Source organism: Nesoenas mayeri (assembly GCF_963082525.1).
Source record: "Nesoenas mayeri genome assembly, chromosome: 15".
NCBI lineage: Eukaryota > Metazoa > Chordata > Aves > Columbiformes > Columbidae > Nesoenas > Nesoenas mayeri.
The window spans coordinates 4,413,944-4,438,690 of NC_137559.1; the positions used below are offsets into that span (position 1 = coordinate 4,413,944).

At 49.0% G+C, this 24,747-nt stretch overlaps 2 protein-coding genes across 3 annotated transcripts; one reads left to right on the forward strand and one right to left on the reverse strand.

The window, feature by feature from the left end:
• Positions 1-366: 366 nt before the first annotated feature.
• On the reverse strand, positions 367-12,045 carry COPS3 (COP9 signalosome subunit 3). Of its 2 annotated transcripts, XM_080354178.1 has the most exons (12): positions 11,785-12,045; positions 9,166-9,295; positions 7,337-7,449; positions 7,184-7,233; positions 6,233-6,325; positions 5,329-5,508; positions 3,981-4,121; positions 2,835-3,008; positions 1,912-1,998; positions 1,475-1,588; positions 864-944; positions 367-615 (listed from the first exon to the last, which is right to left on the reverse strand). In XM_080354178.1, the coding sequence occupies exons 1-12, from the start codon at positions 11,837-11,839 to the stop codon at positions 562-564; spliced, it is 1,272 nt and encodes a 423-aa protein (XP_080210304.1). In that variant the 5' UTR covers positions 11,840-12,045; the 3' UTR covers positions 367-561. The 2 variants fall into 2 exon arrangements, with proteins under 2 accessions (XP_080210304.1, XP_080210305.1); XM_080354179.1 differs by lacking the exons at positions 7,337-7,449; positions 9,166-9,295; positions 11,785-12,045 and having other exon boundaries at positions 6,233-6,393.
• A 2,299-nt stretch (positions 12,046-14,344) lies between these two features.
• On the forward strand, positions 14,345-18,394 carry NT5M (5',3'-nucleotidase, mitochondrial; the record flags this gene model as incomplete). Its single annotated transcript, XM_080354272.1, has 5 exons — positions 14,345-14,608; positions 16,959-17,059; positions 17,501-17,561; positions 17,970-18,084; positions 18,237-18,394. 5 exons carry the CDS (start codon positions 14,345-14,347, stop codon positions 18,392-18,394), a joined length of 699 nt encoding a protein of 232 aa, XP_080210398.1.
• Between the last annotated feature and the right edge of the window lie 6,353 nt (positions 18,395-24,747).

The following is a 24,747-nucleotide window of genomic DNA, read 5'->3' on the forward strand; positions in this document are numbered from 1 at the left end:
GGAAGAACACAGTTCCTATTTCATTTCAGAGAGAGCAGCCAGCAACACTGGCCATATGTAAATTCTAATGTAAAGAAGTTATTTAAACTCCACCCCTCTCCCCCACCACACACATGATAAATCTGCACTTCGAGCCAACTTCAAATACAGAATAACGAACCAGGAATTATCTTGTAAGTGAACCAACACTAGTTTGTATTCTTCCCTGAATAACACTTGGTTTTTTTTCAGAAGAGAAAAAAGGACCGCTACAGAAACACAGCAACATTCAAACCCTTTAAAACAAAAGGTAGATTATTTAATGCATTAACGATGTTAATCTGAAGATAAATAAATCCAAAACAGACTTTTAAGTTTCTTTTGAGATTTCCTTTTTCTTTGCAGAGAATATTTCTGATATTGTACAGTACTGAGAGGGTGTTCTTTTATTTTTTTAATGTCCGGGTGAAAAGCAAAGCTCAGTTCTCTCTGCTCTCTTCGTGGAACTCCTCAATGCCCTATTCCAGGCGTGATTCTTTCATAAGCTTTTACTTGAAAGCGGAGTGGTGAGCAACATGAATTTCAGGAATAACTGGATGGTTTGGTCCCTGAGTCATCTTCTTGAGAGCCCATACTCTGGAAGAGAGAGAGTTATTTCTTTTCAAAAACAGGTTTGAAGGTTTACCTTTGAGACAGATAGCTCTTTGAAGACAGCTCTCTGAAGTTAACAGGTAGGAAAATAAAGTGCATATGAAATAAACATGCACTTCCTTTTTGTTGATGATGTTTATGGACATGGTATTTATAACATGTAATTATTAACACTGTAAATACAGTGCAACACATACTGCACTGAATCTCTTACAAGACACTAAATCAATTACCTTCTGCACAAACTGAGGGTTCACAGTGATCTCTTGATCCATGGCTTTCAGTCGTTCATCCAACTCTATACATTTCAGCATCTTAAAAATATATATTAAGTTAATTACTTTGTCCAGCTTGTACATGATCTTCAAGATATTTCACAGCTGTGCTATGTAGAACCAGTGACTTTTGCTATCACAAAAGTTCTACGTCAAAACGTTCTCATCCCTCATCTCCCAAACAAGGGCGTCAGACCATTTTTTATTCCCTTATTTTGATCCATGTCTTCCTAACAATCCTTTTTAATGACACTGATAGATGGTCCCATGTGGGTCACCCACCCACCAGGCAGTTTATCGATAGCCAGGGAAAGTGATCCTTGAACTCTAAAACCAATCTTTCCAACCCATTCAATGCAAGGAAGATAAAACAGGGAATGCATTGACTGTGACTGACCATCCATCTAAAACCTTTACATACCAGTACTGTGAAATAGTCAAATAATGATTTATAGTCCTCAATCTCTACATGTATGTTACCTACACTGGCTTCTCCCAGTAGCTCCCTGATTACAGACTAAAGTTCTTCAGTAGGAATTCCAAAAGCAGTTAATAGCTTAAAGATTTACCTCCTGATCAATGTTATGAAGCATCGCTGGATTGTTATATTTTTCAGGATTATCGTGGAAACAGACCATACCATCTTTCTGATTAATACTTGCAAAGATTTCACCATCTTCTATCTGAAATGAGATAAGGTTTAACGTAAGGTATCACCAAGAACAGAACTTCAGGTAACTACACCACACAGGCTTCTTGTGGAATCATCTTTAACTGGTTTGCTCTTTATTTCCTAACAGCTTCCCATGCCTTATCTTAACGGAGAATACATTTTAAGGTTTCTTGAGAACAGCCTAAACACCACAGCAGACCGACAGTATTTCCTTCACACTGAAAAAGAACTGTTCTTCAGCTGTCCAGAACATGCACTGCCAATCCAAACACCTGAGTCTTAAATGGGATGAGTTTTTAAATTAGGATAGTTTAGCCAAGTCACAAGTCTTACCATGTGGAGGACATATTTTTCTGCTTCTTGGGGCCCCGACAACTGCACTCGACTTGCCATGTCTTGTAATGACAATGTTAAAAATGTCTGAAATGTAGAAAACATTAAATTGTTACAACTTGATGCTAAGAACTTTCGCTATCAAGCCTTCATGGCCTATGCAACCTTACTTTTGGAGTCTGAGGGGAAGAAGTAAGTGGAATATATAGTTATTACTTATCAAAGCACCATGAGAGTGGAGTCAGTTCTTCCTCCAAATACAGGAACTGATTATATTGCACATGTGTGCACATCAAACTTATGGTGCCATTACTCCATTTCCCCAATTCCTTTTTACCCCGCACACAGTCCTGACCAAGTCCAACCTCTTCCTTCACCTTTCTACATGAATAAGGTAACTGTCCACCTCTTGAAGCTCCTTCAGGAGATGTGTATTGTATTACTTCTGAGCTTAGTTCTACTGCATCACTGGAACTTGCAAAAGAAGACCCTTCCCCTGATTAAGGATTAATCTGATCTCTCAGCTGAAGGAGCGCATCACTCTGCTGCTGCTTTTCCTTTTACTTCACGCTTCCAAAATATTTCACACTCACTCACTCTTCTCTGATAATGTGCAAAGTTCAGGCTCCCTGTTTTTCAAACAGTAGCGTTCCCAACTTTTTTGATTACTTATGAAAATCTCATGGGCAAACTCCTCTGACAGACACCTTTTAAATAATGCATTAGTAGCCAACTGTATTGGTTTTCTATGTAGAGCACTTTCATCTCATTTGTTTCAGAGACAAACATCTCAGTCTTAGTCATTTCTCCATGACATTACTACATTATAATAATTTTGCTCTGAATTGAATACATTTCAGAGATACACTCTTTGAGAAAAACTAATCACAATTTCTCAGCAAAACAAACCCCCTACCTCTTACCTTGGTTAGCCTCTGAATATTCTTTTTGTAGAGAGATGACAAGCATTGCTTAACCAGCCCCATATTGTTATCCCTTGTGAATGTTTCACTGTGTTTGTTCACCAGATTTCGAAGCTCCGAGGGTTTATTGGTTGAATAAACTTGCGCTAATTCATGGTAAGCGTTGCTAAGGGGCTGCAAATAGAAAAATCAGAACCTTTCTTGAAGAACAGTGTTCAACCAGCCTCAAAAAAAATCTATTAATATTTCAATATTAGAAAGCACGCAGGCATAAAAGTAAATTTAAGTAGTTCAAGCATCCCTCATGAAGAAAAAGTCCATCAGCTGACCAGCATGTGAAGTAACCTGAACTCAAGGGAAACAGCACATTGACTGATCGCTGATGACCTATTACATTAGTTCTACTCCCTAAGACATCTCGTCCCTGAGCACAATGAATCATAGAACGGACAACAGAGAATGAAGACTAGTTCACCTAAATTACTTTAAAACAGCAATTGGTTGAGCTTGCTTATTAGTATCTTAACTTAGATTTTTTTGAACTCTCTCAAATTTTGGTCACAAATCAACAAACTAAGTGTTAAATAAGAACTAACTTTTAAAAATGTGTTCAGAACTCTCGCTAGTAGTTTTGTCCTCCACCCTCCACCTCCTAATCAGAATGCTTATGGACTCCAAACTTGAAGCTTTTTCAGAAGCTTTTTTTCTTTATATACTGGAGTTTTGGAATAAACTATTTCTTATTTCGTACTTCAACTAGATGAAGTTATGGGTTGAATGTTTTTACAAGGACATTGCATATTGAAAGCCAAGTGAAATCTGAGTCTTTTGAGTTCTAACATAAAACACTATTGAGTGATGTGCAGTATCGGTGAAGAGAATCTCAGTAAGTACTAATGAACCCTAAAGTTTTTCCAAATTTCAGTTAAAAAACCTGTATTGTCAATACGAGCAATATAGTTTGTTTGCAATAGACATAAAAGTTGCCAATCTTTAGCTATTGTAAACTAGCACGGCAGCAAGAGGTTGTACTCTGGCACATTGTGCATTACTTCCCATGATCTGCAATGTTACCCAGGGTAGCAAAAAATAATTTGCAAATTCGGATTTGTTCTTGCATTATTTAGCTGCATTCGCAAGACTTACCTTAATGAACCGGCCAACTATCTGGGAAGTGTATTTTGGTAGCTGCTGAACTTTGCCAAGTAGTATCAAAGAAACTAGGATATACTTTTTATATGATTCCAGCATAATATGACTGACTGCCATGGCTGGAGTAGTTATTGCCTGAGCAAGAAAGAAAGAAATGGAATAGAAATTTAGTATACTTACTGGTAGATCCTGGTAGCTACTCCATTAATAAAATCTCAGTTTAAAGCTTCATGCAAAAAGGATACAATGACATAGGAAAGTCAGCTTTGAGCAATAAACTAACTTCTGTCAAAATTAATAATCCCAAAATGTCCTAAAAAGGTAAATTCTATACAAGCTACTCAAAACATAACACATTACAGTGGTGCCAACCTTAAAATAACCCTGTTAAGATCAAATCAAAACTTCTTTCCTTAGCATATATCTAAAGTTGTACTAGAAATCACTTGTTAGCAGGAATGATTATACAGTTCCTGCAGAACCTGGATTTCCATAGATCCTTAAAGAGGCTTTATAAAGCTATTACATCATCGGATCTCATATTTAAGTATGCTGAAAGAGCTCTGCAGAACAGGGGAAAGGGGTTTTAGTTTGCTATGATACTGCTAGTTACTCAAGAGCTGAGCCTTGTTTACAGAAAATAAAAACTCTACACCAGTTTGTTTTGCACATTTGTTACCATCTCCCTCTCATACACATAAAGTTTTCCCAATTTTGTGATTTTCTCTTCTTTCACACAGAAAGTCAAAGCAGCATATATTGTAACAGCCTGGAAGAAGGGTAAGTCCGTTCGTAAAATTATTAAAGTTCTTAGCAAAACCACTGGGCTATTTTTCCTTTGAGAATACACAATTCTCAAAGTCAGCCTGTGAACGGTTTCTATGTGAGCAGTAACAAGCAGGCATCTGAAAAATATTTATAGTGAGATAAATTTAACATCAACCTTTGAGTTGCATAGTTTTATGGTGCAATAGTTACTTGGCTGTAAGAGACCTTAAAGGAAAACACCTCTAAAGACACTTTGCTTGTTACTTCACTTTATATACTGAAGAACTAATAGTGAACATTAACCTAAATCAGTTTTTACGTCTTACTATGATGAACATACATGCTAAACCAAAACCTATTTGAACGACGAACAGCAGTACATATTTGTTAGCAGAATTATATCCTCAAGAACGAAAATAATTGGAGACTGCTTGTACTTTCTGTTAGGTTCACGGCTTTTATTGCTATTCTTGGTGGCAATTCAAAGATGATACGTTCTCGCAGCACAATTACACCTGCTACTTTTGCCTTTCAATCGATCACACTTCAAACTCACCGTTTTATTTAAAGTTACCTGTTCATAAAAGTAGAGTGCTCTTTCAAAGTTCTTTAGCCCAGTGTATATCATCCCACCATAGTAGTAGTAACATAAAAAGTGCTTCGCATCATATGCCCCATTCTCTTTACAAATATCCATCATGTCCACATCTAGATACGGGAGGGCAGGTTTAAAGCATTTTGCTAACAAACAGAGCTACAAGAAAATAAATCAAGTTTTCATAGATTAGCCATTTCCGTTCAAATTTCCAGAGAAAGAAGTTTAAACTAAATTTATCTAGTACTATTTAATAAATATCACTCCTCCAAGAGCGCAAAAACAGTGTACATCAGTAGTGCTGTAACACAGATTGTTCATTGCATCCTGATATTGGAAAACCCTTAACACAGATTGCGAACTGTTATAAATTAGCTGGATCCTAAAGAAATGAGACTCTGACAAAGCTGCCTGAAACTCCAGGCCTTCCAGACTACAGTGCTGGCAGCACAAAATATTGCACTAACATTCCTGTCCAACCCCAAATCCCAGGAGCCCAGAATGAGACAGAAGTGCAAATCCAGGCCAAAGACACTGAGACAAACGTGCCTTTTGTCAAGCCTGAGCCAACGGTATCTGGATATGACACTTACACTGCCTGAGACAAGCTGTGTGTGACTTTCAGCCCAGAGAGAAGGGATGTCAAAGGACTTTTAGAAGTCATCAGCAAAATAAGAGAGTCTGTAGACATGCACTGAACATTTAAAATTAATAGAAGGGTTTTTTATTTCAGTATATCGTATTATTTATTACTTGGGAAACAAACAAACAAACCATTTAAAAGCCATTTTTACATTGCAACATGTGAACATGCATTTCCTCAAAGGGTTATAGGTATTTTACAAGCTTTTATTCTCATAATAAGCCCTTATGCTCCCCTTACCTGGCAGAGATCTGCGTGTATTGAGGTCAGCTGGTTTGTGTTCATCTGCATCTTGTCTATGGCTTGTCTGAGAATGCTAATTCCTCGCAGGGGCTGTCAGAAATTACATCTCTTTCAGATAATTTCTCATAGATGGCAGCACATTGGATCTTATGTTGACACTTACAAATGAAAAATAACACTAATTGACAGGTTCCATTAAGTAATAGTTAACTTGAGGTTCCTTTTTTGTAGGATACTGCAGTCGCTCAGAAAATAAAATTAACCCTGGCTATACAACTTATCCTGAGAAACCAAATAAAGTCATCAATTCTGCTCCACTAAGCCAACATCATCAGGAATACAATAATCTGTATCAACTAGAAAACCTCAGCTAAACTCCAACCAAATAACAAAGACGAGGTTCTCACTTTACTTGACTTAGACCAGACTTGATCTCTACTTCTATTTCAGGCTAGACTGCACTAAAATGGCCTGAAAAAGTCAGTATCTTAGCAACAAAAACATTGGTCAGATACTTCTTAACCAAGTTTCCCTTACGTTTTAAGGCATTTCATTAAGAACGTTATATAACACTGGTGAGAATAACACTGAAACTAGTCTCACTGACTCACCGGTGCTAATAATTTTTGTAGCCCTGTCCTACTCACGTACACACTGTCTGAAGAACATTCTTGGTACCACAGATTGCCTAGTTTGTGTAAAAGCACACGTTTTCAGGTGACTCTCCCCCCCTCAATTTTATCTTCCTTCTGTTTTCCTTAAAGAAAACTTAAAATCTTGGTTTAGGCTCATTGCTGCTCAGTAAACTTAACAAGTAAGGAGCTGCACCAAAATACTTAACATAAAGTTAGTAGCAAATCTTAATTAAGTGATTAAGAGACTGGTAACATCCCCTTTAAAAGCCTGGATATGCAGGTAGCTTATTTGTACTAGATGATACTTGCTCACCTGTTTTCTCTCCACAAGGGCATTTGTTAACTGGTGGCACAGGCCAGCAACTAAATACAGTAAAAAACAAACAAAAAAAACCAACAGAGTGAAAAATCAGTAGAATCAAACTATCAAAAAAATATATAAAGTCTGAAAGCAAGCTGAACTTACAAGTGTCTGTTGCGTATCTAATGTGTTCTCCATTACAAGTGCTGATAAAGAGCTGCACCTGTGAGAATAACGTTTCGAAGTCAGGGATGCTGGGCATAGAAAACTTCACAAACCTAAAACAAACAAACAAAAAAGGTTTAGCACTAAACATTTGGAAATAAATTAAAAAGCTTCACCTTTATTGCTAACTCTATGCAGATGTATGTAGATTTTTGGAAATACATCGAAAGTGTTTATGACAGGTGGCCTACGATTTCCCCAGGAGCTGTACAACATTGAAAAATGTGCTTTCCGTGCACACCCCCATTCTCCATCTAGTGCAAATTACAATTTAGAACAAACTACGGTGAATGAAGATCATTTTATCTGGTGCAATAGTTAGAATCATAACAGAAACACTGGCTAATGATGATGAATTGTAACAGTCAGGTATACAACTTCTCTGGATGCTTTTGCCTATCCTGCAGCCAGCTCCTGCTTCAATGTGCTCAAGATTTCTCAACTATTAAATTATTAGACTTGTATCTCTCCATAGGAGCTTTTGCTTTTCACTTCAGTTTCTTTCCGTCTCTGGTGGTTCCTCAGCAGCCCACAGGCTGTAGCCTTGCACATCGCTGCTTCTACAAGATGAGCTACGATTATGCTCAACTGAGGGCAACAAAACTCTAGCTATACATCCTACACATCACAAAAACATACAGAAAATCCTCTGTTTAATGCTGCTGGAAGGTGCCAAGCCCTGCCTGCACTCCAGCTGCTGTTCACTGTCATACGCAGCTCAAACTCACCGAGATCATGGACTGTCCTTCCCTACAAGGCTTATGAATGTCCCTATCATGTGCTGCCACCCCTTCCCTGTCTCTTCAGAACCCTATTCTATGTCACCATTTACCATGCCACACTTTCAGCCAGGAGAACCTCCCTGGACACTCCACTGACACCATCTCTTCAAATAACACATTTTACATATTACTTCTTTTAAACAGTTATCTTCCTTCCTCCACCTGTTTGAATGACTGTTTTCATGTACCCCATGACGCAATTCTTCTGCGAATGCAGTACCAATGCCCTGCTTTTTATAAATTCCATAACGCATCTTCATGACATGCTAGTGAATTGTAACATTAAGTGCATTATCTCTACATATTACAGTCATTTTGTTCCAAAAGGGTAGTAGAACAAGTTCTAGAATTCTGATTATTTCCTTTAAAAGAGAGCTTTAAAATAACAGCGGAACCTGCAGACACTTCACCTGTGGTTAGGTACAGCTAGAAACAATATTTTTAGCTCCAGGGCCAAATAGCTTTACCTTACCTGAGCATCACCAGGGCAATTCAAGTATTATCTTAAACTACAGACAGCAGCAAGAGCCTCAATGCTGTTTAGCGACAAATACCCAACAACTATGATAAGAACCCATCCTTCACCAGAAAAAAAAAGCTTCATGCTTACAGTTCAGCACACTAATGCCCTGCTAATCAAGTTTTAAAAGCTAGTTTTATATCTTTTTGCTGAACATGTATGGACAAACACTTAAAAAGGCATAAACAAGAGAAACGGATACAGCCCCGAGGAAAGCAAACCCCCAATATTACCATTTGACAGTAATGGCGTTTACAAGCTCCAGAGGTTTTTATTCTTTTGAAAAAATAAATTTCCCGTGGTGTCTTTATTAATAAAATGTGTATCACCAAAGGAAGCTTAGGATCATTCTAAGAAACACGCATTGAAAATATTTATGTCCGAAAGAAAAGCATTTGTTTGACAACTCAGCACACTGCACAAAGTTTTAGTACTAAGATATTTAATTAAAAGACAGCAACACTTACAAGACAGCAAGAACACCTAACGAGTGTTCCTGCACATCCAGGGCACCAAGCACTGTATCCAGATGGGAAAGATTTTTTGCTAGCAGTTCTCCGCTTTTATTGATCAGTTCACAAAGCTGGGTCATTTGCCCTGAAACACAAAACATGGTCGTCAAACTCTAATTAGGGAGCACTCACGCATTCCCACACTTCATTACACCTTGCTGTCCTACATAACCCGAGGAGAAAGTTCTATCACCCTGAGAATTTACCATTCTGTAATACCACAGGCGTTAGTTTTCAACAAGTGAGGTACCTGCAGTGTGTTTTTTATAAGGTGACAGTTAAGCTTCTGGCCTTTGGGACAGCAATGGAAACCCTCAGAACACAAACACTATGTGACAAGTGGTGTCAGCTCATCTCACTGGAGCCAGGGCTGCAGGGTCTCCTATCAACACCAAGTGCTCCCTAAACCAAGTCTCCAAAACTTTGACCAGTTTACCATGCTGTAAAATTCTGCCTCGTGTGGATACGTTCACCTACCCTTCTGTCTTCTAGGCATGATAAGGGGGAAATCTATACAAAACCAAATAGAGCTTCCTACACTTTCTAAAAAAATCCCCAATACCAGAGCTTGCTCCTTGCTGCTTCTCAAGTGCCCTCTCCACTTTTCAGGTCTGCCCCTAAGCAGTTTTTTTGAAGTAGACAGCAAATTACAAAAAATTATCAACAATAAGAGGATTTAAAAAAATCTGTTCTTAAATTTACTTCATATGATTAGAACTACAGTGTTATTCTACTCACTGAGAGCTAAGAACACAGCATGAAAGCTTATTTTACATTATGAAGGCACAGTAAGCCCAAAACACCTTACAAAGAAAGCAGACCAATTACCATGGACTACTTTCAAATCCTTCCTCATGCAATTACTTGAATTTAAACTACACCTTTCTGAAGCCGAGTTTTGTTTCAATGTTCAATTCCTGCAGATACAAGGGGAAAAAAAAAAAACCAGAGGTTCTCTCAAGCCTTACAAAAAATCTTTATAAAATGAGGCATAGTGGCTCCATTCACAAAGATTAACACTATTCTCAACTCTCTGGCCTTTTGCTTTGAAAAAGAAAACCTGAGAAGCCCTAGCAATAAAATATTAGCTTGGGGATCAAAAGTTCCAAACAGGGAACCAGAGCCCAGGAACTCCAGCTTTCTCCACGTGGAATTAAAACTCAAGGTATAAACATGGAAAGGAATAGAGTTTGTATGGTTTGATCATGGTATTCAAGCATTGCAAACCTTAGTTCTGGTGTCCTCCCTAGCAGAGAAACCCACCCATTCTACACCTATCAAATAGCATTCCCCTAAAAAAGAGAAAAACCCCAAACCAAGATTCTACCCACAAATACACACCAAAATTATACAGTGTAAGCAGAAATACCCATGCCTAGCCCACCTAAATGACCACTGCTGTCACCTCCTGCACAGCCAAATGCTGATCACAAAGACCAACATCACCACAAGCACACAGACTCCTCCTGGGTGCTCTCACAACCTCCAGCAGCTTGTCTGGCATCTGGATTTTCCTTCTCAGAGAGCATCTATCTGGCTCGTCCCTAATGGGAAAACCTCCACAAAGTCAACCGGTTTCCCCTTGAACCTTTTGCATCCACAAAACCTTGTAGAAAAATTCTCTAACTAAACTACATAACTTCAAAGAATCACCTTTCATCTGGTTTGTAGCCACACTTTGCAGTTACGATTTGTCTCTTGCATCCGATACCCTCAGTAAAAATACTGTACATTTAGTAAGTTAAACTGAAGTAAGAGAAAAATTTGAGCTCCACCCAAAAGTAACGGCCAGAGATAAAGCTTGAAACCACAGAGGAAAACATCACTTCTTGATCACTGCCAGGGAGCAAATATTCCATGTGGGAAGAGACTCAGAACACATTTTAAGGGCATCGACACAGACAGAAAGTTCAAGAAGTAGGAAATGCCGTGCCCACATACAGGAGAATTAGGAGTTCGGCAGCAAAACTGAGACAAATCTAACGGTGGTTATTAAAACACTTTGCGAACGCTTGGTTACGGCAACTCTGACATAGCATCTTGGCCTCCCATGGAGACTCCTCTGTCCACGCTCTACTTTGTCTCCAGGAGCCGCCCCTTCCCAAACGGATTTTAAACCACACGTGTTTTAGAACAACCCGCACGCCCATCAGTGCGGTGACAGCCCGGGCTGTCCCACCCCAGTTAAAGTCCCTGCGATTCCCGCTCCTCCCCCCTCATCTTCGAGGCTCAGACTCTGGCGCGGCTGCCCGAGCCGGCTTCCCTCCGCTCACCGAGAGCTGCAGGGACCGACACCCCTCAGCTCGTCGCTGCGCACGGACAGAACCGAGCAGCCCCGTGAAGAGCCCGGCCGGCCCCTCCAGCCCTGTCAAACCGAACCGCTCCGGGATCCCCCCGAGCCCCGCGCCTGAGGCAGAACCGTGAGGGGAACGCCAGGCCCCGGCCCGCCCTCCCCAGCCGCGTGGGGCCTGGCGAGCTCCGCCGGCCGCCGCCCGCTCTCCTCAGGCCCCGCGGAGCTCCGCGCCGCCACCTCGGGCTCGCACGCGGCTCTCCCCACCCCTTCCCCGCGGTCACCTTGGGCCGAGAGCTGCCGGACGCTGTTGACGAACTGCTCCAGGGCCGACGCCATCTTGGCGGCTGGCGGCGGGGCCGCGCGCTGCGGGCGGGGCGGCGGCGGGAGGAGGAGGCGAAGGAGGAGGAGGAGGAAGGGGGGGGCGGCGCGGGCCGGGAGCGGCGGGGGGAAGCGAGAAGGAGCCACCGCTACGGGCGCCGCCGCCGCCAGCCAATCAGGCGCCGGCAGCGTGAGGCCGCGCGACGCCCGCCGCCGTGCGCCACTTCCGCCGCCCCGCCGGCTCTCGCGAGAAGCGCGGTCGCTATGGCAACCGCCGCCTTCTCTCCGCGTCAAGCGCGAGGGAGGCCCCGCTCGGAGCGAGAAGCCGTGACTCAGCAGGGCCGGGGGGGGGGCGGGGCTGGTGACGTCAGGATTGCGTCATCCCGCTGGCCCGTGTCGGGGTGTGAGGGGCGGCGGCTGCTGAGACCGCTCGGCCTAATAGCGGGGAACAAGGGTTGTGTTAATTCAGTTTATATAAATGGAATCGTGTTTTCCATCCCTGCGGGAGCTGGGGCACCGCAGCGCTGAGCGGCTGCGGATTTGTGCATCTGTCACTGCACTGGAGGGAGGAGGGAACCTTCCTGCCCGTCAGAGACGTGCTTAGAAACGGCGACTTATGTTGAAATCCTGTCACAGAATCATTTTGGTTGGAAGAGACCCTCAAGATCATCAAGTCCAACAGTTCCCTCCCCCTCGGCACTGCCCCATGTCCCTGAGAACCTCATCTGTCTGCTCACCCCTCCAGGGATGGGGACTCCAGCACTGCAGCCTGTTCCAATGCCCCACAGCCCCTTCCAGGACAACATTTTTCCTAATTTCCACGCAAAATGACTCCAGTTGCAAGTGAAAGCAGAAAGCTGAAACTTCACACATTGTCCCTCCTAACCTCAACATTTACCATCATTTACCCCTGCTGCCTGGCTGCCCGTTCTGCTCCTTCATTCACGCTGTGACCGCTCCAAATCTCCCGTCCCCACAGCTCATTTGCCCTTTCTGTGAAAAAAGGACAATATATTCTGCTAGAAAACATTCTGGAATCTAAAGATGAAACATTTTGGAACCACTAAAGCCATATTATTGCTGTCAATCAAAATATTTTCTTTCCTGGCTCAGCGGTTGCCTAAGCCTGTTAGTCACACTCGAGGACTCCTCCTTTAGCAGCTTTAATCCACAGAGTGGTTTTTTGCCAGCATGATCTTTGGTCCTGTGTCAGAATATACCTCCAGGGCACATTGTTTATATGTCAGTGCTTGTTTTGGGTCTGGATATTGTCTTTTAAGGATTCCTGTCAGAGTTGTTTCACAATGAATGAGAACCTGGCCAGTGTGTCATAGAATCACAGAATCATTTCGGTTGGAAAAAACCCTCAAGATCATCGAGTCCAACCGTTTCCCCACCCCCGGCACTGACCCATGTCCCTGAGAACCTCATCTCCGTCTGTCCAACCCTCCAGGGATGGTGACTCCAGCACTGCCCTGGGCAGCCTGTTCCAATGCCCCACAGCCCTTTGGGGAAGAAATTGTTCCCCAGATCCAACCTCAACCTCCCCTGGCGCAACTTGAGGCCGTTTCCTCTGCTCCTGGCGCTTGTTCCTGGGAAGCAGAGCCCGACCCCCCTGGCTCCAAGCTCCTTTCAGGCAGTTCAGAGATCAGAAGGTCTCCCCTCAGCTCCTGTTCTCCAGCTGAACCCCCCAGGTCCCTCAGCTGCTCCATCACACTTGTGCTCCAAGACTTTGTCATCTTCTCACTCGCAACTGGTAAAAACTGGTATATTTTATGCCAAGACTCAGCTGCAAAACTCACCATGTTAAGTATGTCCCCAAACCACGTACATGTCCCCAAACCACGTACGTGTCCCCAAACCACGTACGTGTCCCCAAACACGCACCCACCGCCTGCTCGAGGGAGGGACGGGCATGGGGGCAGATGATGCGGGGGGAGAGAGGGTCCGAGGCGGGGACTCCGCACCCCCGGGCTCGGCACCCCCGCCCCGCGGAGCCCCCGCTCCGGTGAAGCGGAGGGAGCGGGGCCGGGACAGCGGCTTAAAGCGGGCGGGAGCCGCGGTGGAGCCGCCCGCCGCAGGGCGCTTGTGCCGCTTTAAGGCGGTGCCGCCGTTCCGGGCTCGGTCAGGCACCGGGAAGAGGAACTGGGCTTTGCGCTGCCGGGTCGGGGCGATCGCACGGCCGTGCCCCGGCCGGCCCCCGTTTCCCCTCCCGCTGCCGCCGCTCGCTCCGCGTTCGCTGCAAGGGAGGGATGGGGCGGGGAGCGGGCGGAGGCGCTGTGGGCGAGGACGGGCTTTTGCATCCTCACCGCACCCCCCCTGCAGCCCCTCTGCCCCCCATTGCATCTCCCCCGCACCCCCCTTGCAGCCCCTTTGCCCCCCATTGCATCCCCATTGCATCCCCCCGCTTCTTCCATCCGCTGCAGAGGGACGTGCTTGCCAGAGCCGCCTGCTTGAAATAAAGCCCCCCCACCTCGGGGAGCACCCCCAATCCTCTTCGGCGAGCCCCCCTTTTCCCCAACCATGATTTTGCTGAGCAGCTTCTTGCACTTGCGGCCTCGGCGCTGCGGCCCCTTGGCAGGGCTGGGCAGGGGGCTGGTCCCCGCAGCGGGGTCCCGCAGGGCTCTGCGGGTGCTGGTGGACATGGACGGGGTGCTGGCTGACTTCGAGGGAGGCTTCCTCAAGAAGTTCAGGGCCAGGTACCCCGACAAGCCCTACATTGCCCTGGAGGACCGGAGGGGCTTCTGGGTGTCGGAGCAATATGGGCGCCTGGGACCTGAGCTGAGTGTGAGTCTATACGTCCCCCGGCTCCGCGCGTGGCTCCTCTTTGCGTTGTGCAGCTGGAGCTTCAGCCTTGTGGGACCCACTGGTCTCCCCAGCTTGTGGGTGCAGCGCTGGGGAGGGCTGCAGGTGCTGGCCGGAGCTCCCACCGAAACATAGGTACAGCTCTGCACGCGGGAGAGCTCCCAGCTGTGCTGCTTTTCCCGGAAATACAGTGTTTTTCATGCACATCTGTCTCTTTTCTCCTGCATGCATAGACGGAGATAGATGAAAGGAAAGGTGATCTTTGAGAACATCTGCTTGAAAACACCTCAAATTGCATAGCTGCGTTTTTCTAGCTTTGATTTGGCCGAGCTGCAGAAAGGGCTGTTGGGCATTGGAACAGGCTGCCCAGGGCAGTGCTGGAGTCACCATCCCTGGAGGGGTTGAACAGACGGAGATGAGGTTCTCAGGGACATGGGGCAGTGCCGGGGTGGGGGAACGGGTGGACTCAATGATCTTGAGGGTCTCTTCCAGCCTAAATGATTCTATGATTGATACTCTTCCTAGATGGATTATTTACTCCCTCAACAGCAAGAGGAGGGGTAGGATGCAGCAAAGAAGTTGAGAGCAAACCAGCCATTGATGCTTCATGTGAGGGCCTACTTAAAATGACCCTGAGCCCTCCCATGCTTGAAGATTACATTATTCATTTTAATAATTAAAGCCTAAAAGTAGAAGCTCTCTTTATGTTGTACTTTATCATTCAAAGAAGGGCTGAGCACTGCAGAAAGTTGGATTCTGCCTCTAGAAGTTTCTCATGTCGATGGGTTATCTGTGGTCTCATCTCCAGTTGGCAGTTGTACTCATTGAAAGGTGTTACAAATAAAGTTACTCTTGTTGTTAGTGGTATAATGGCTACAAGGAACAGGCTGCCCAGGGAATTGGTGGAGTCACCATCTCTGAAGGGGTTTAAAAGGCATTTAGACGAGGTTCTTAAGGACATGGGTTAGTGCTAGAGTTAGGTTAGGTTATGGTTGGACTCTGATCCTGAGGGTCTTCTCCAGCTGAAATGATTCTGTGATTCTCTGAGTGTGAATAAGGTCCCATTGGCAAAGTTCTAAAGAGCTTGATGAGCTGAAGGAATAGCGTGTCTTCTCTAGCTGGGGTTGATGAAAGGGACGTGAAGGACACTGTTCATGCAGTAAGGCGGATGCTAAAAGTTTGGCAGGGGTAACGCATGATAACTTTTTTTTCTTTTTTTCTTGATCTTAACTACTTTGGATGTGTTAAATGAAGTGAGCTCCTCTTGCTGTGATCACGTAAAACCACCAAAATCTTCGGCTGAACAAGTTGCCAAGCAGGTCTTTTCTTCAATACGAGCTTAGTTCTTCCCCCATCGAGCTTGATTGCAAAATGCTTTTTGACATAAGTGGAAGCAGAACAGCTACGGAAGTCCTTGATGTAAGAAAACACTTCAGCACAGTTTGAAGTGCTTTGCTGCATCAGGCCAGATTTCTGCACCGCAGCGCTGGGACGTGGCTCCTCCTGGGCCCATGCAGAGCTGCCAGGCTCTTCTCCTCCCCGAGGACACAGTGTCTGTGCACAATCGTTCCTTTTCTTGGTGTCTGACAAGCCATTAGCTGTTTGAGGAGTGCCGGGGGCGCTGCTCTTTGGAGCAGGATTGGACCCACCGCAGGCCCCTGGACTCTGCCTCCTCCCAAGGTTTTGCTCCCCATGTGCCGTCCCAGTGCACCCCCGCTACTGACCTCCATGTTAAGTGTTTAAAACCCTTGCCAGGAGATGCTCTGTTTGCCTGGTAGACCTTGCCTGGGCATCCCTGAGGAAGAGCATTTGCATTTAGCCTGACATGTAGTTCATCTTATAATATACTTTTTCCTATGAGAGCAGCCCGGCTGCTATTTTAAGTGATCTGATTGAGACAAATAGGCCAGGCAGCATCTGGAGCTGAACATCATCACATTACAGCAGGGCTGCCAGGCCATGTCAGCCGGATCCATGTGGAAGTGCCCCTCTGGATACAGACCGGGGCGGGGGTTTGGTTCTGTTCTGGACATCTTGGTGTTTCACCTTGGAGAAGCATGCTGCTCCCCCCATGTTTGGGGCTGCACAGGCAAACCCAAGCCTGTTCCAGAGCATCTCTGATCTAAATGGGATGGGGTGGGTGTGGGTTAGCAGGTGGGCAACAGAGGAACCCACAGAAGCAACATGGGTCAGCGGGAGGGGAGCAGAGCCAGCGCTTCCCCCTTTATCACTGTCACCATCCTCTGTCCTAGCAAAGGGTGGGGAAGATGCACATGCAGGGAGAAGTGTAGCCAGAAGCCCTATGCAGTTACCGCTCTCTTTCGTTTCCCAGGAGAAAGCCATCAGCATCTGGGAATCCAAGAACTTCTTCATTGAGCTGGACCCAATCCCCGGGGCTGTGGAAGCTGTGAAGCAAATGGCAAATTTGGCAGAGTGAGTAGGAACCTGCCCGTGGTATTGAGGAACGGAGCGGGGAGCAGCAGTGGCTTTGCAGGTTCATCCTCCTCTTGGCAGAAGCTGTGAATGCAACATCAGTGTTACAAATGCCAGGCATGAGAGAAAAGAGGGCTTTGACTCTTGGAGCTGTCGCCAAGAAAATCAGCCATGTTCAGCCCCTTCAGCTCTCTGCTCCCGCCAAGGGTGACAAAAAGGGGAATGAGCTTGTGCTGCGGGTGTGGGATCCTGCAAGATGGCGGATTAATGTCTTAAATCACCCTGGTTTGATCTGTGTGTGGTAGGGGATCTACTTTGGGCACCCACCTGCCCAGGCACTGAGCAGGGTCTTGCAGGTACAGCCACGCAGGGGAAGCAGAGTCTGATCAGCGTGTTTGGCCATGCACTGATGCTCTGCCCCCATTTCTCTCCCCACGGCAGCACCGACGTGTTCATCTGCACAAGCCCGATCAAGAAGTACCGCTACTGCCCTTATGAGAAGGTGAGCAGGCCCGAATTCTGGCTCCCCGTCCCGTACCATGCTGCCTGACGAAAGCCAGCTGCCCCCCATGTGCCTCCGGCTGTCTGGCTGTAAATCAGCGGCGACATTTCCCTGCTCCACTAATTTGGTTCCTAAGCATCTTCACAGAGTGGCAGCTCCGCTGTCGACTGAGCTCTGCCATTTGGATGCACTGAGGCGCTTGGTCTTAATATTTCATCACCATGTCAAAAGCTGCTTGGCTTTAGAAGAACTCGTGTTCCAGCAGCATCTGAATTGCTCCCAGTAATTAACTTATTAAGCGAGATGTCCTCCCTGCGTGGGGGCCAGGGCTCATGCTGGGGGTGCTGAACAACCCCTGCCCCCGTCCATCAGCCTTCCCGCTCTCACCGCTCGCCCCTTGCCTTCCAGTACGCCTGGGTGGAGAAGCACTTCGGTCCCGAGTTTCTTGAGCAGATCGTTTTGACGCGAGATAAGACGGTGGTTTCTGCTGACCTGCTCATAGACGACAGACCTGATATAACAGGTAAGGGAGGCGTGGGGTGGCAAGAGAGACCGGACGCAGCCTCGAGGGTAGTTGGCATCCAGGGGTGATTTGCACTGGTTTCTCCCCACTTGATTAGGCTCTCATTAGGGGTTTGTGTCTGCAAAGAGCCAACCTCTCTCCTTGCTTTGCAGGGGCTGAGCAGAACCCCAGCTGGGAGCACGTGCTCTTCACGGCCTGCCACAACAAGCACCTGCAGCTGCAGCCCCCCCACCGCAGGCTGCAGTCCTGGGCCGATGACTGGAAGGCCATTCTGGACAGCAAACGCCTCCCGCCCTGCCAGGCCACCTAAACACCAGCCTCCCACAGCCGCCCGGGGCTGCGGCCACCCGCTCACGTCCCTGCGGAGTCCTGCTGAAGGCTGAAACCATGGACGGACAGACCGATGGACGCTGTGCCCTCAGCGTGTCACTGCACCTGTCCGGTGTGCACCGTGGCACGGACCTGCTCTCCATCCTCCTCTCTTTGTTACGGTTGGGCATCGCACAGGGTGACTCGGTGCATCCTCACAGGCTGTGGTACCAAGGGGCTGCCTTGGGGGACGTTCACCTCCCGGTGCGTGCCCAGATCTGAGGAGAGGGGCGGCTGGAAGGGCAGAGGGCGCCAGCAGACGCTGCCCAGGCTCCCCGCACCAGCTCAGTCGCGCCATTCCTTGCAGCTGAAACAACGGGACGGCTACACGCTTCCCTGCAGGAAGCGTCCCTGCAGCAGGACACAGGCACAGCAGCACTCCTCCCGTGGATCTGGCCATAGAGAGCGAGCCCTGAGACACTGTCACACCTGAGATGGAGCCATCCTCCAGCTGCCGAGAGGGATCTCTGCTCCTTCATTCCTGAGGAGCTGCCACAGCTTTAAAGCTGGGACTTTAGAGCTGATCTGGGGTGAAGAGAGGGGCTCTTCTCCCACCTGCCCGTCGCTCGTGGGCTGCTCACCTGGGGCATCACTGTGGCAGCGAGCAGGTGGTGGCAGTGCCAGCACCAGCCCTTCCTGCAGCAGCTCATGGCTCTCCCTGCCAGCTGGTGATGGGACAGTGACTCCTTGGATTCCAAAGCCACAGAGGTCTGCACACGCAGGGTGTGTGATCAAAGCACCCATCTCCCTCCTCCTGGTAGTGTCTGACGTCAGCCTGCCAGAAAAGCTCAAGATGTGTGTCTGCTGCGCACACAGCTCCCACACAGAAGGTCCTGGGTGCTGCATCCCACTGGGGTCAGACGCTGGGACGGTCGATGCCACAGAACGTCCTGACCTCTTCGTTATGGAGCCACCTGGGAAGATGCCGCTGCGTGGAAAAGGGGGCTGGTGGAGGAGCTGCAGCACTGCTGAGGAGTGCGTAAAGCAGAGACACCGCGGGCTGAGGGTTGCGTTTTCAGAGGATTGTCAGGTCCGCATTCATGGATGCTATTTTCAGCCCTCACCTACCACAAGGGAGAAAACTGGGGGAACATTGCGATTAAGGGCTGGGGAGCCCATCAGAGGTGCCCCTGAGGCTGTATCACAGGGTTAGTTTGTTCTGCAGCTCCACTGCTGTCCTGGCTCTGGATGTCTGGGGGCGGAGTGTGCCCCCAGCCCCACTCCCATCACACTGGGAGCACTGCGGCGAGGAGTTTGGCTGTGTGGCTGGTGCGAAGGGGCCGTGGCACGTGCAGGTGTCTGTGCCAGCCGCCACCACCCGATGACGGGGCTGCTGGGCTCTGGGACCCGCCAGCGCTGCTGGGAAGCTGCAGCAGGGCACCTGACAGGGAGCATTTGGACAAGGGGCAGCTTGAAGAGGGATGCTTTTTGCATAACTGTGCCCACAGCCTCTTCCTCCGCTGCCTGGCTCTTTCCTGCCTCCCCAAGGCCGCACCAGCCTGGCCTTGAACTGCACCAATCCAGCTGGCACTGGTCACAGCACCAGAAAGTGGGTGCCCCAGGTGAAGCCCCGGGGATGCGCCAGCTGCATCACGGCTGGCGTGCAAATGTGTCACTGCTGACATGGCAGAGACCACGTGGCCCCTGCTCCCGTCTGTCCACACCCTCTGGCATCCCACCGAGGGCTCCTGCTCTCCTGCCTGAGGACTTACTGGCTGCGGGAGTGAAATTCCCCACTGGAGCATGTAGCCCCATGGACGGAGACACAACCTGGCTGGGGTTACCCACCCTGCACCGCTTGCTCACGCCTTTGGCTTGCTTCTCTCTCCTATGGGTGCCCGTCAGCAAAAAAATATGTGAGCTCAAAGCCACATAGTCAACAAATGACCTGTCTCACAGCAGCAGCTGGACCCTGCCACGGCCGGGACCTGGAGGGGTGACTGAAATCGGTGCTTTCAAGTCTGTGCCTTCCCCGGCTGCTGCGGGGCCAGGGACAAAGCCCACGTTGTCCTGGGTTTTTCTGAAAGCTGCCCTGTCTCTTTGAGATGGGGTGATTGCATAAAGACAGCACAGATTGGCCCATGGCAGTGAGAATTACATACCACAAGGACTTTTTCAATTGTTTTTTTCCTGTTTAAACCACTGTGTTCTTCTCCGGGTGGTGGGTTTGGTTTGGGAGAGGTGTTTGGAATGTGCAGCCACCTGAGATGCAGCCTGCAAACCTTGGCCGGGGGTTTGCAGACAGGGAGCTGGGACAGCGGCTGAGCACCCTGGGCATCCACTGCGGCTGCTGAGCATCATATGCCCTCAGCTCTGCTGGAACCTGCTGGCTACTGGCCCCCATGTGCATGGTGGCCTTATGGGGTCCGAGCTGTTCTTTTTTCCCAGTGGCCCCATTAGTTTCCCAAGCTCTGTGGGGTCTTCATGCTGCCCTTCCGCAAGCCAAAACCAGAACTGGCACATTGTTACGGCACCTGCCCAAACCAGCCGTCTTTTTCCCCTCAAAACTGGGGCAAAGCCCAGGGATGTGGCTCTCTGGGGGCCAGCGAGTCTTTCCCCCTCGCTGGGATGTGTGATACCAGAGAGACGGTCTTGTTTCACACCAAATATACTTGAAAGCAGAGCTGGAGTTTCTCATGCATGTGGCTCCGACTCGACGCACAGAAATCCATGCAGGTTGCTGGCCTGTTTGTTCCTGCCGAGCTGGGGACCGGGAGGCAGCTCTTGACAGATCGGCCCTTCGACAGTTCAAGCCCTTCTGTGGCCAGCCAGGATGCACAGAGCTTTTATTTTTAAATGCACATCTATAAAACCGAGGTCGACAGTGCAATAAACACTGGGTTTTATTGTCATCCAGCTTCCTAGAAACAGAGTTTGGGTTTTGCAGTTTCCCACCCACAGCTCTGCCCTCTGCATGGGGTTGTTGGGGCTTGCCTGTGAGCTTGGGCAAATCCCCATGTCCAAAAAGCCAGGAACCAGCCCCGGCAGTGCTGTTACCCTGTTAGACTGAGTCCCTGTGGGCAGAAATAAAGCTGAGGGGTGGGTTTAGGTAGTGGTCAGCTTCTTAAAGATGTTTTGTAATAAATAAAGTTGTAAAGTGTGTCTCCTGTTGGGCCACAGAGCAGAAGCTGTCAAAGGGGCTGGAGCTGTCAGGGGCTGGCACTCCCTGGGGTTTTGTACCTCATCCATCACTGCATGTTGTTCCATGTCCGCTTGCACGTTGGAAGCAATGCCGGAGCCCTGCCAGGCACGCAGGGCTGAAGGCAGGGAGGGAGGACTGCAGGGCCAGCCTGGCAGTACTGAGAAAACCCCCATTCTTGAGAAGAGATGCTCCAGTTGCCTGGCCTGGGCTTTCCATGCCCTGAGCACAGTAGCCGGGATCAGCACAGCACAGAGGGAACAAGCACTGATGCTGGGACAAATTGTGGGAATTGTGGTTTGTGGGTCTTTTTGATTTTGTTTTTCTAGGGGTTCAGTGCAGCACAAACTCACTTCCATGTGCTGCCGTAAAGACAGCGTGATTTATCTCTTCCAGCTCAGAGAGCTGCATTAGATGCTTACAAACACTTAAAGGTTAAATTTGCCTGGTCACTGGTGAGTCCCATCCTGCCACAGCTCAGCTGCTGACTAGATGCTACAGCAAGGAGAATGTGGTCCATGCCATAGCCTGTGCCCATGCTGTGGGTTTCTGGTGTGACTCCAGGACATGAGTGGGACCACATCTGTGAGCTGGAGGTGCCAGGACACCCCGGAATGCCTGGCCAGAGCGGGAATTGGGGCAATTCAGCTGTGAGCTCCGACAGCACAGCACAGGCTGGGTGTGTGTCCCCAGATGCTGCTGTGGGGTCCACAATGTTGCCCTGGGGCTGGTTTGGGCAACGAGCACCGCTCTGCCCCAGCCACTTCTCTCTCCTCACCACCTTCGTCCGGAGGCACCAGCTCCCTGGAGCAGAGGCCGTTCCTTCCCTGGCACAGGGACAGAGGCAGCAGGTTTGACACCAGTGGTGGCACTGGGACCAGGGCCACATGTTTCCCAGTAAAAGATGCAGCAAGATGAAGGGACTACACTACGAACCACCGGCACACAGGTCTGAGGCTGCATCTGCTCCTCCATACTCCTGCATGCTTTTCTCTCCCTTGAAAAGCCTCAGGTTGCAGATATCACTTATCTTCCAGGTGACAAGCACAGTTTCCGAGGCAGGTGGAGGCAGAGAGGAGGGGGAAGGAGGTGATGGTGGCCTGGCCCTGGCTCTGAGCACAGGGGAGCACCCCGGGCTGGTGCTGGTGGGAGATTCTACACCTTTCCCATGGCCAGGGGCTGCTGGGTGAAGGTGGCCCTGGCCAGAACAGCACCATCGATCAAGGAGGAAGGGATGCCAAAGGCAACACACCGTCTCTAAGGTGTAAGCACTGCCCTCAGCTGAGGGGCTGAATTTGGGCATTGCCCGAACTCACTGGAAAAGTTCTGGGAGCAATTTCAGGGAGCTTTAGGGAATTCACCGAAGAGCAGCCTGCTTCAGCCTGCTCCAAGCCGCACCACGCTTGCAGGACCCGTCAGGAGAGGTTTACATTCGACATTAGGAAAAAATTCTTCCTGGAAAGGGCTGTCGGGCATTGGAAGAGGCTGCCCAGGGCAGTGGTGGAGTCACCATCCCTGGAGGGGTTTAAAAGGTGTTTAGACGAGGTTCTTAGGGACATGGTTTAGTGCTAGAGATTTTGATGGGTTAGTGCTAGGCTAGGTTATGGTTGGACTCGATGACCCTGAGGGTCTCTTCCAGCTGAAATGATTCTAAATGACTCCAGGTTGGGAGCGGGCGACGTTCACGCCTGGATCCCTCGGAAGCTGACACCACGTGAGCGTTCATTAGCTCTTTCTCACGTTGGCTGGTGCCCAGATAACTCGGAGGCGGTGTGAAGCCCGGCAAAGGGGGAGGGCGAGGGCTGCAGGGCCAGCCCTGACGCAAGGGCAGCGGGTGGTGTGGGACAGAGCCAGGGCAGGGGATGAGTCACCCAAATACGCAGGACGGGAAGGAGCGGAGGCAGCGATGGCTCAGCCCATGGCAGCAGCTGGACGGGCTTTGCTTCTGCTGGGCCACTGTGCCCGGTTTTGGGAGAGGAGCAGGATGGTGACCCGGGGCCACTGCTCAGGGCCAAGGTGCAGAGCCCGGCGCTGACCGCGCTCCATGGGTTGGACAGCTGTGTCGATGCAGGAGAAATATCCACTAGAGGGGACTGTACGATCGTGTGTGGGAGCGATAGCAGCCGCAGAGCAGGATCTGGCTCATCCAACCCTCCTTCTAGCCATCAAACCTCCTGGTTATCCCAGCCCGGGCTCCTAACACCCCCCGCATCCCTCCCGCTGGGCACTGCACCCCAGGGGCACAGCTTGCCCGGGGCAGAGCGGGGTGTTGGGGGTACCGGGGAAGCGGTCGCAGCTGCAGGTGCTGGGGAAATGTGCTGGGGTGGCCCCAGCCAGCAGCTCAGCCCCCTCCCAGCCGCTCGCTCGCTCCCCCCGCAGTGTGATGGGGCAGAGAGTGAGGTGGGCATGAAAAACTTGGGGGTCAGAAGAGGAACCGGGGGTCTATAGGGGTCTATATGGTCTATATAGAAAATATCCCTGGAAAAAATCCTGCCTCCTCTTCCGTGCCTCCCTGCTTGTCTCTGCCCCCGCTGCCCCGGGACCTCGCAGCTCTCCCAGGGCTGCGGCTGTTCATCCCGTCCCCGCCAGCCCCAAATCCCCTGAGGACCCAGGGCTGTTCCTTTGCTTTTTTGTCCCGCTCACCCTGAAGCCAGAGCCCATTGTGAGGGCCCAGAACCACGGGTGGTGAGGGCAGGAGGAACTGGGGTGGGTTCTGATGGTCTCTTCTCACCCTTCTGTTCTCCCCTAGAACCACGATATGGCTTCCCTCCTGGTAGGACTAATGGGCTTTGCTTCTCTGTTTGTACAGGAGGACTTAAGTAATGCAGTCCCCAGAGAGGAATAAAGCTGCCCTCGCCCCAGCAGTGCTGGGGAGGCCAGACCAGAGCCCATGGTGATGGGCTGTGTCAGCTTTCCTGTGTCCTTCAGGGCTCCACATACGTTAAGCCCGTCCTCCTGGCAAAGTTCCTGCAAACTGTTTATTTGTGACTGTGTTAACAAACATGCCTGTGGAACACGTTGTGTTTAGACGTGCGCACGCCACCCTCTCCCTGCCTCCCCGGGGCTGAGCCCGTGGGCGACGCGGGGCTGGGGCTCACGGCCGTGCTTTCTGCTCATGCATCTTGTACAAATAGGTTTTCACCATGGGGAATGTG

Coding starts and splice junctions, on each gene's coding strand:
- COPS3 (XM_080354178.1), bottom strand. CDS start 11,839: ATGGCGTCGGCCCTGGAGCAGTTCGTCAACAGCGTCCGGCAGCTCTCG. Junction 5,509..6,232: donor TACACGCAGATCTCTGCCAG/GTAAGGGGAGCA, acceptor ATTTTCTTGTAG/CTCTGTTTGTTAGCAAAATG. Junction 4,122..5,328: donor CACTCTACTTTTATGAACAG/GTAACTTTAAAT, acceptor TTTCTTGCTCAG/GCAATAACTACTCCAGCCAT.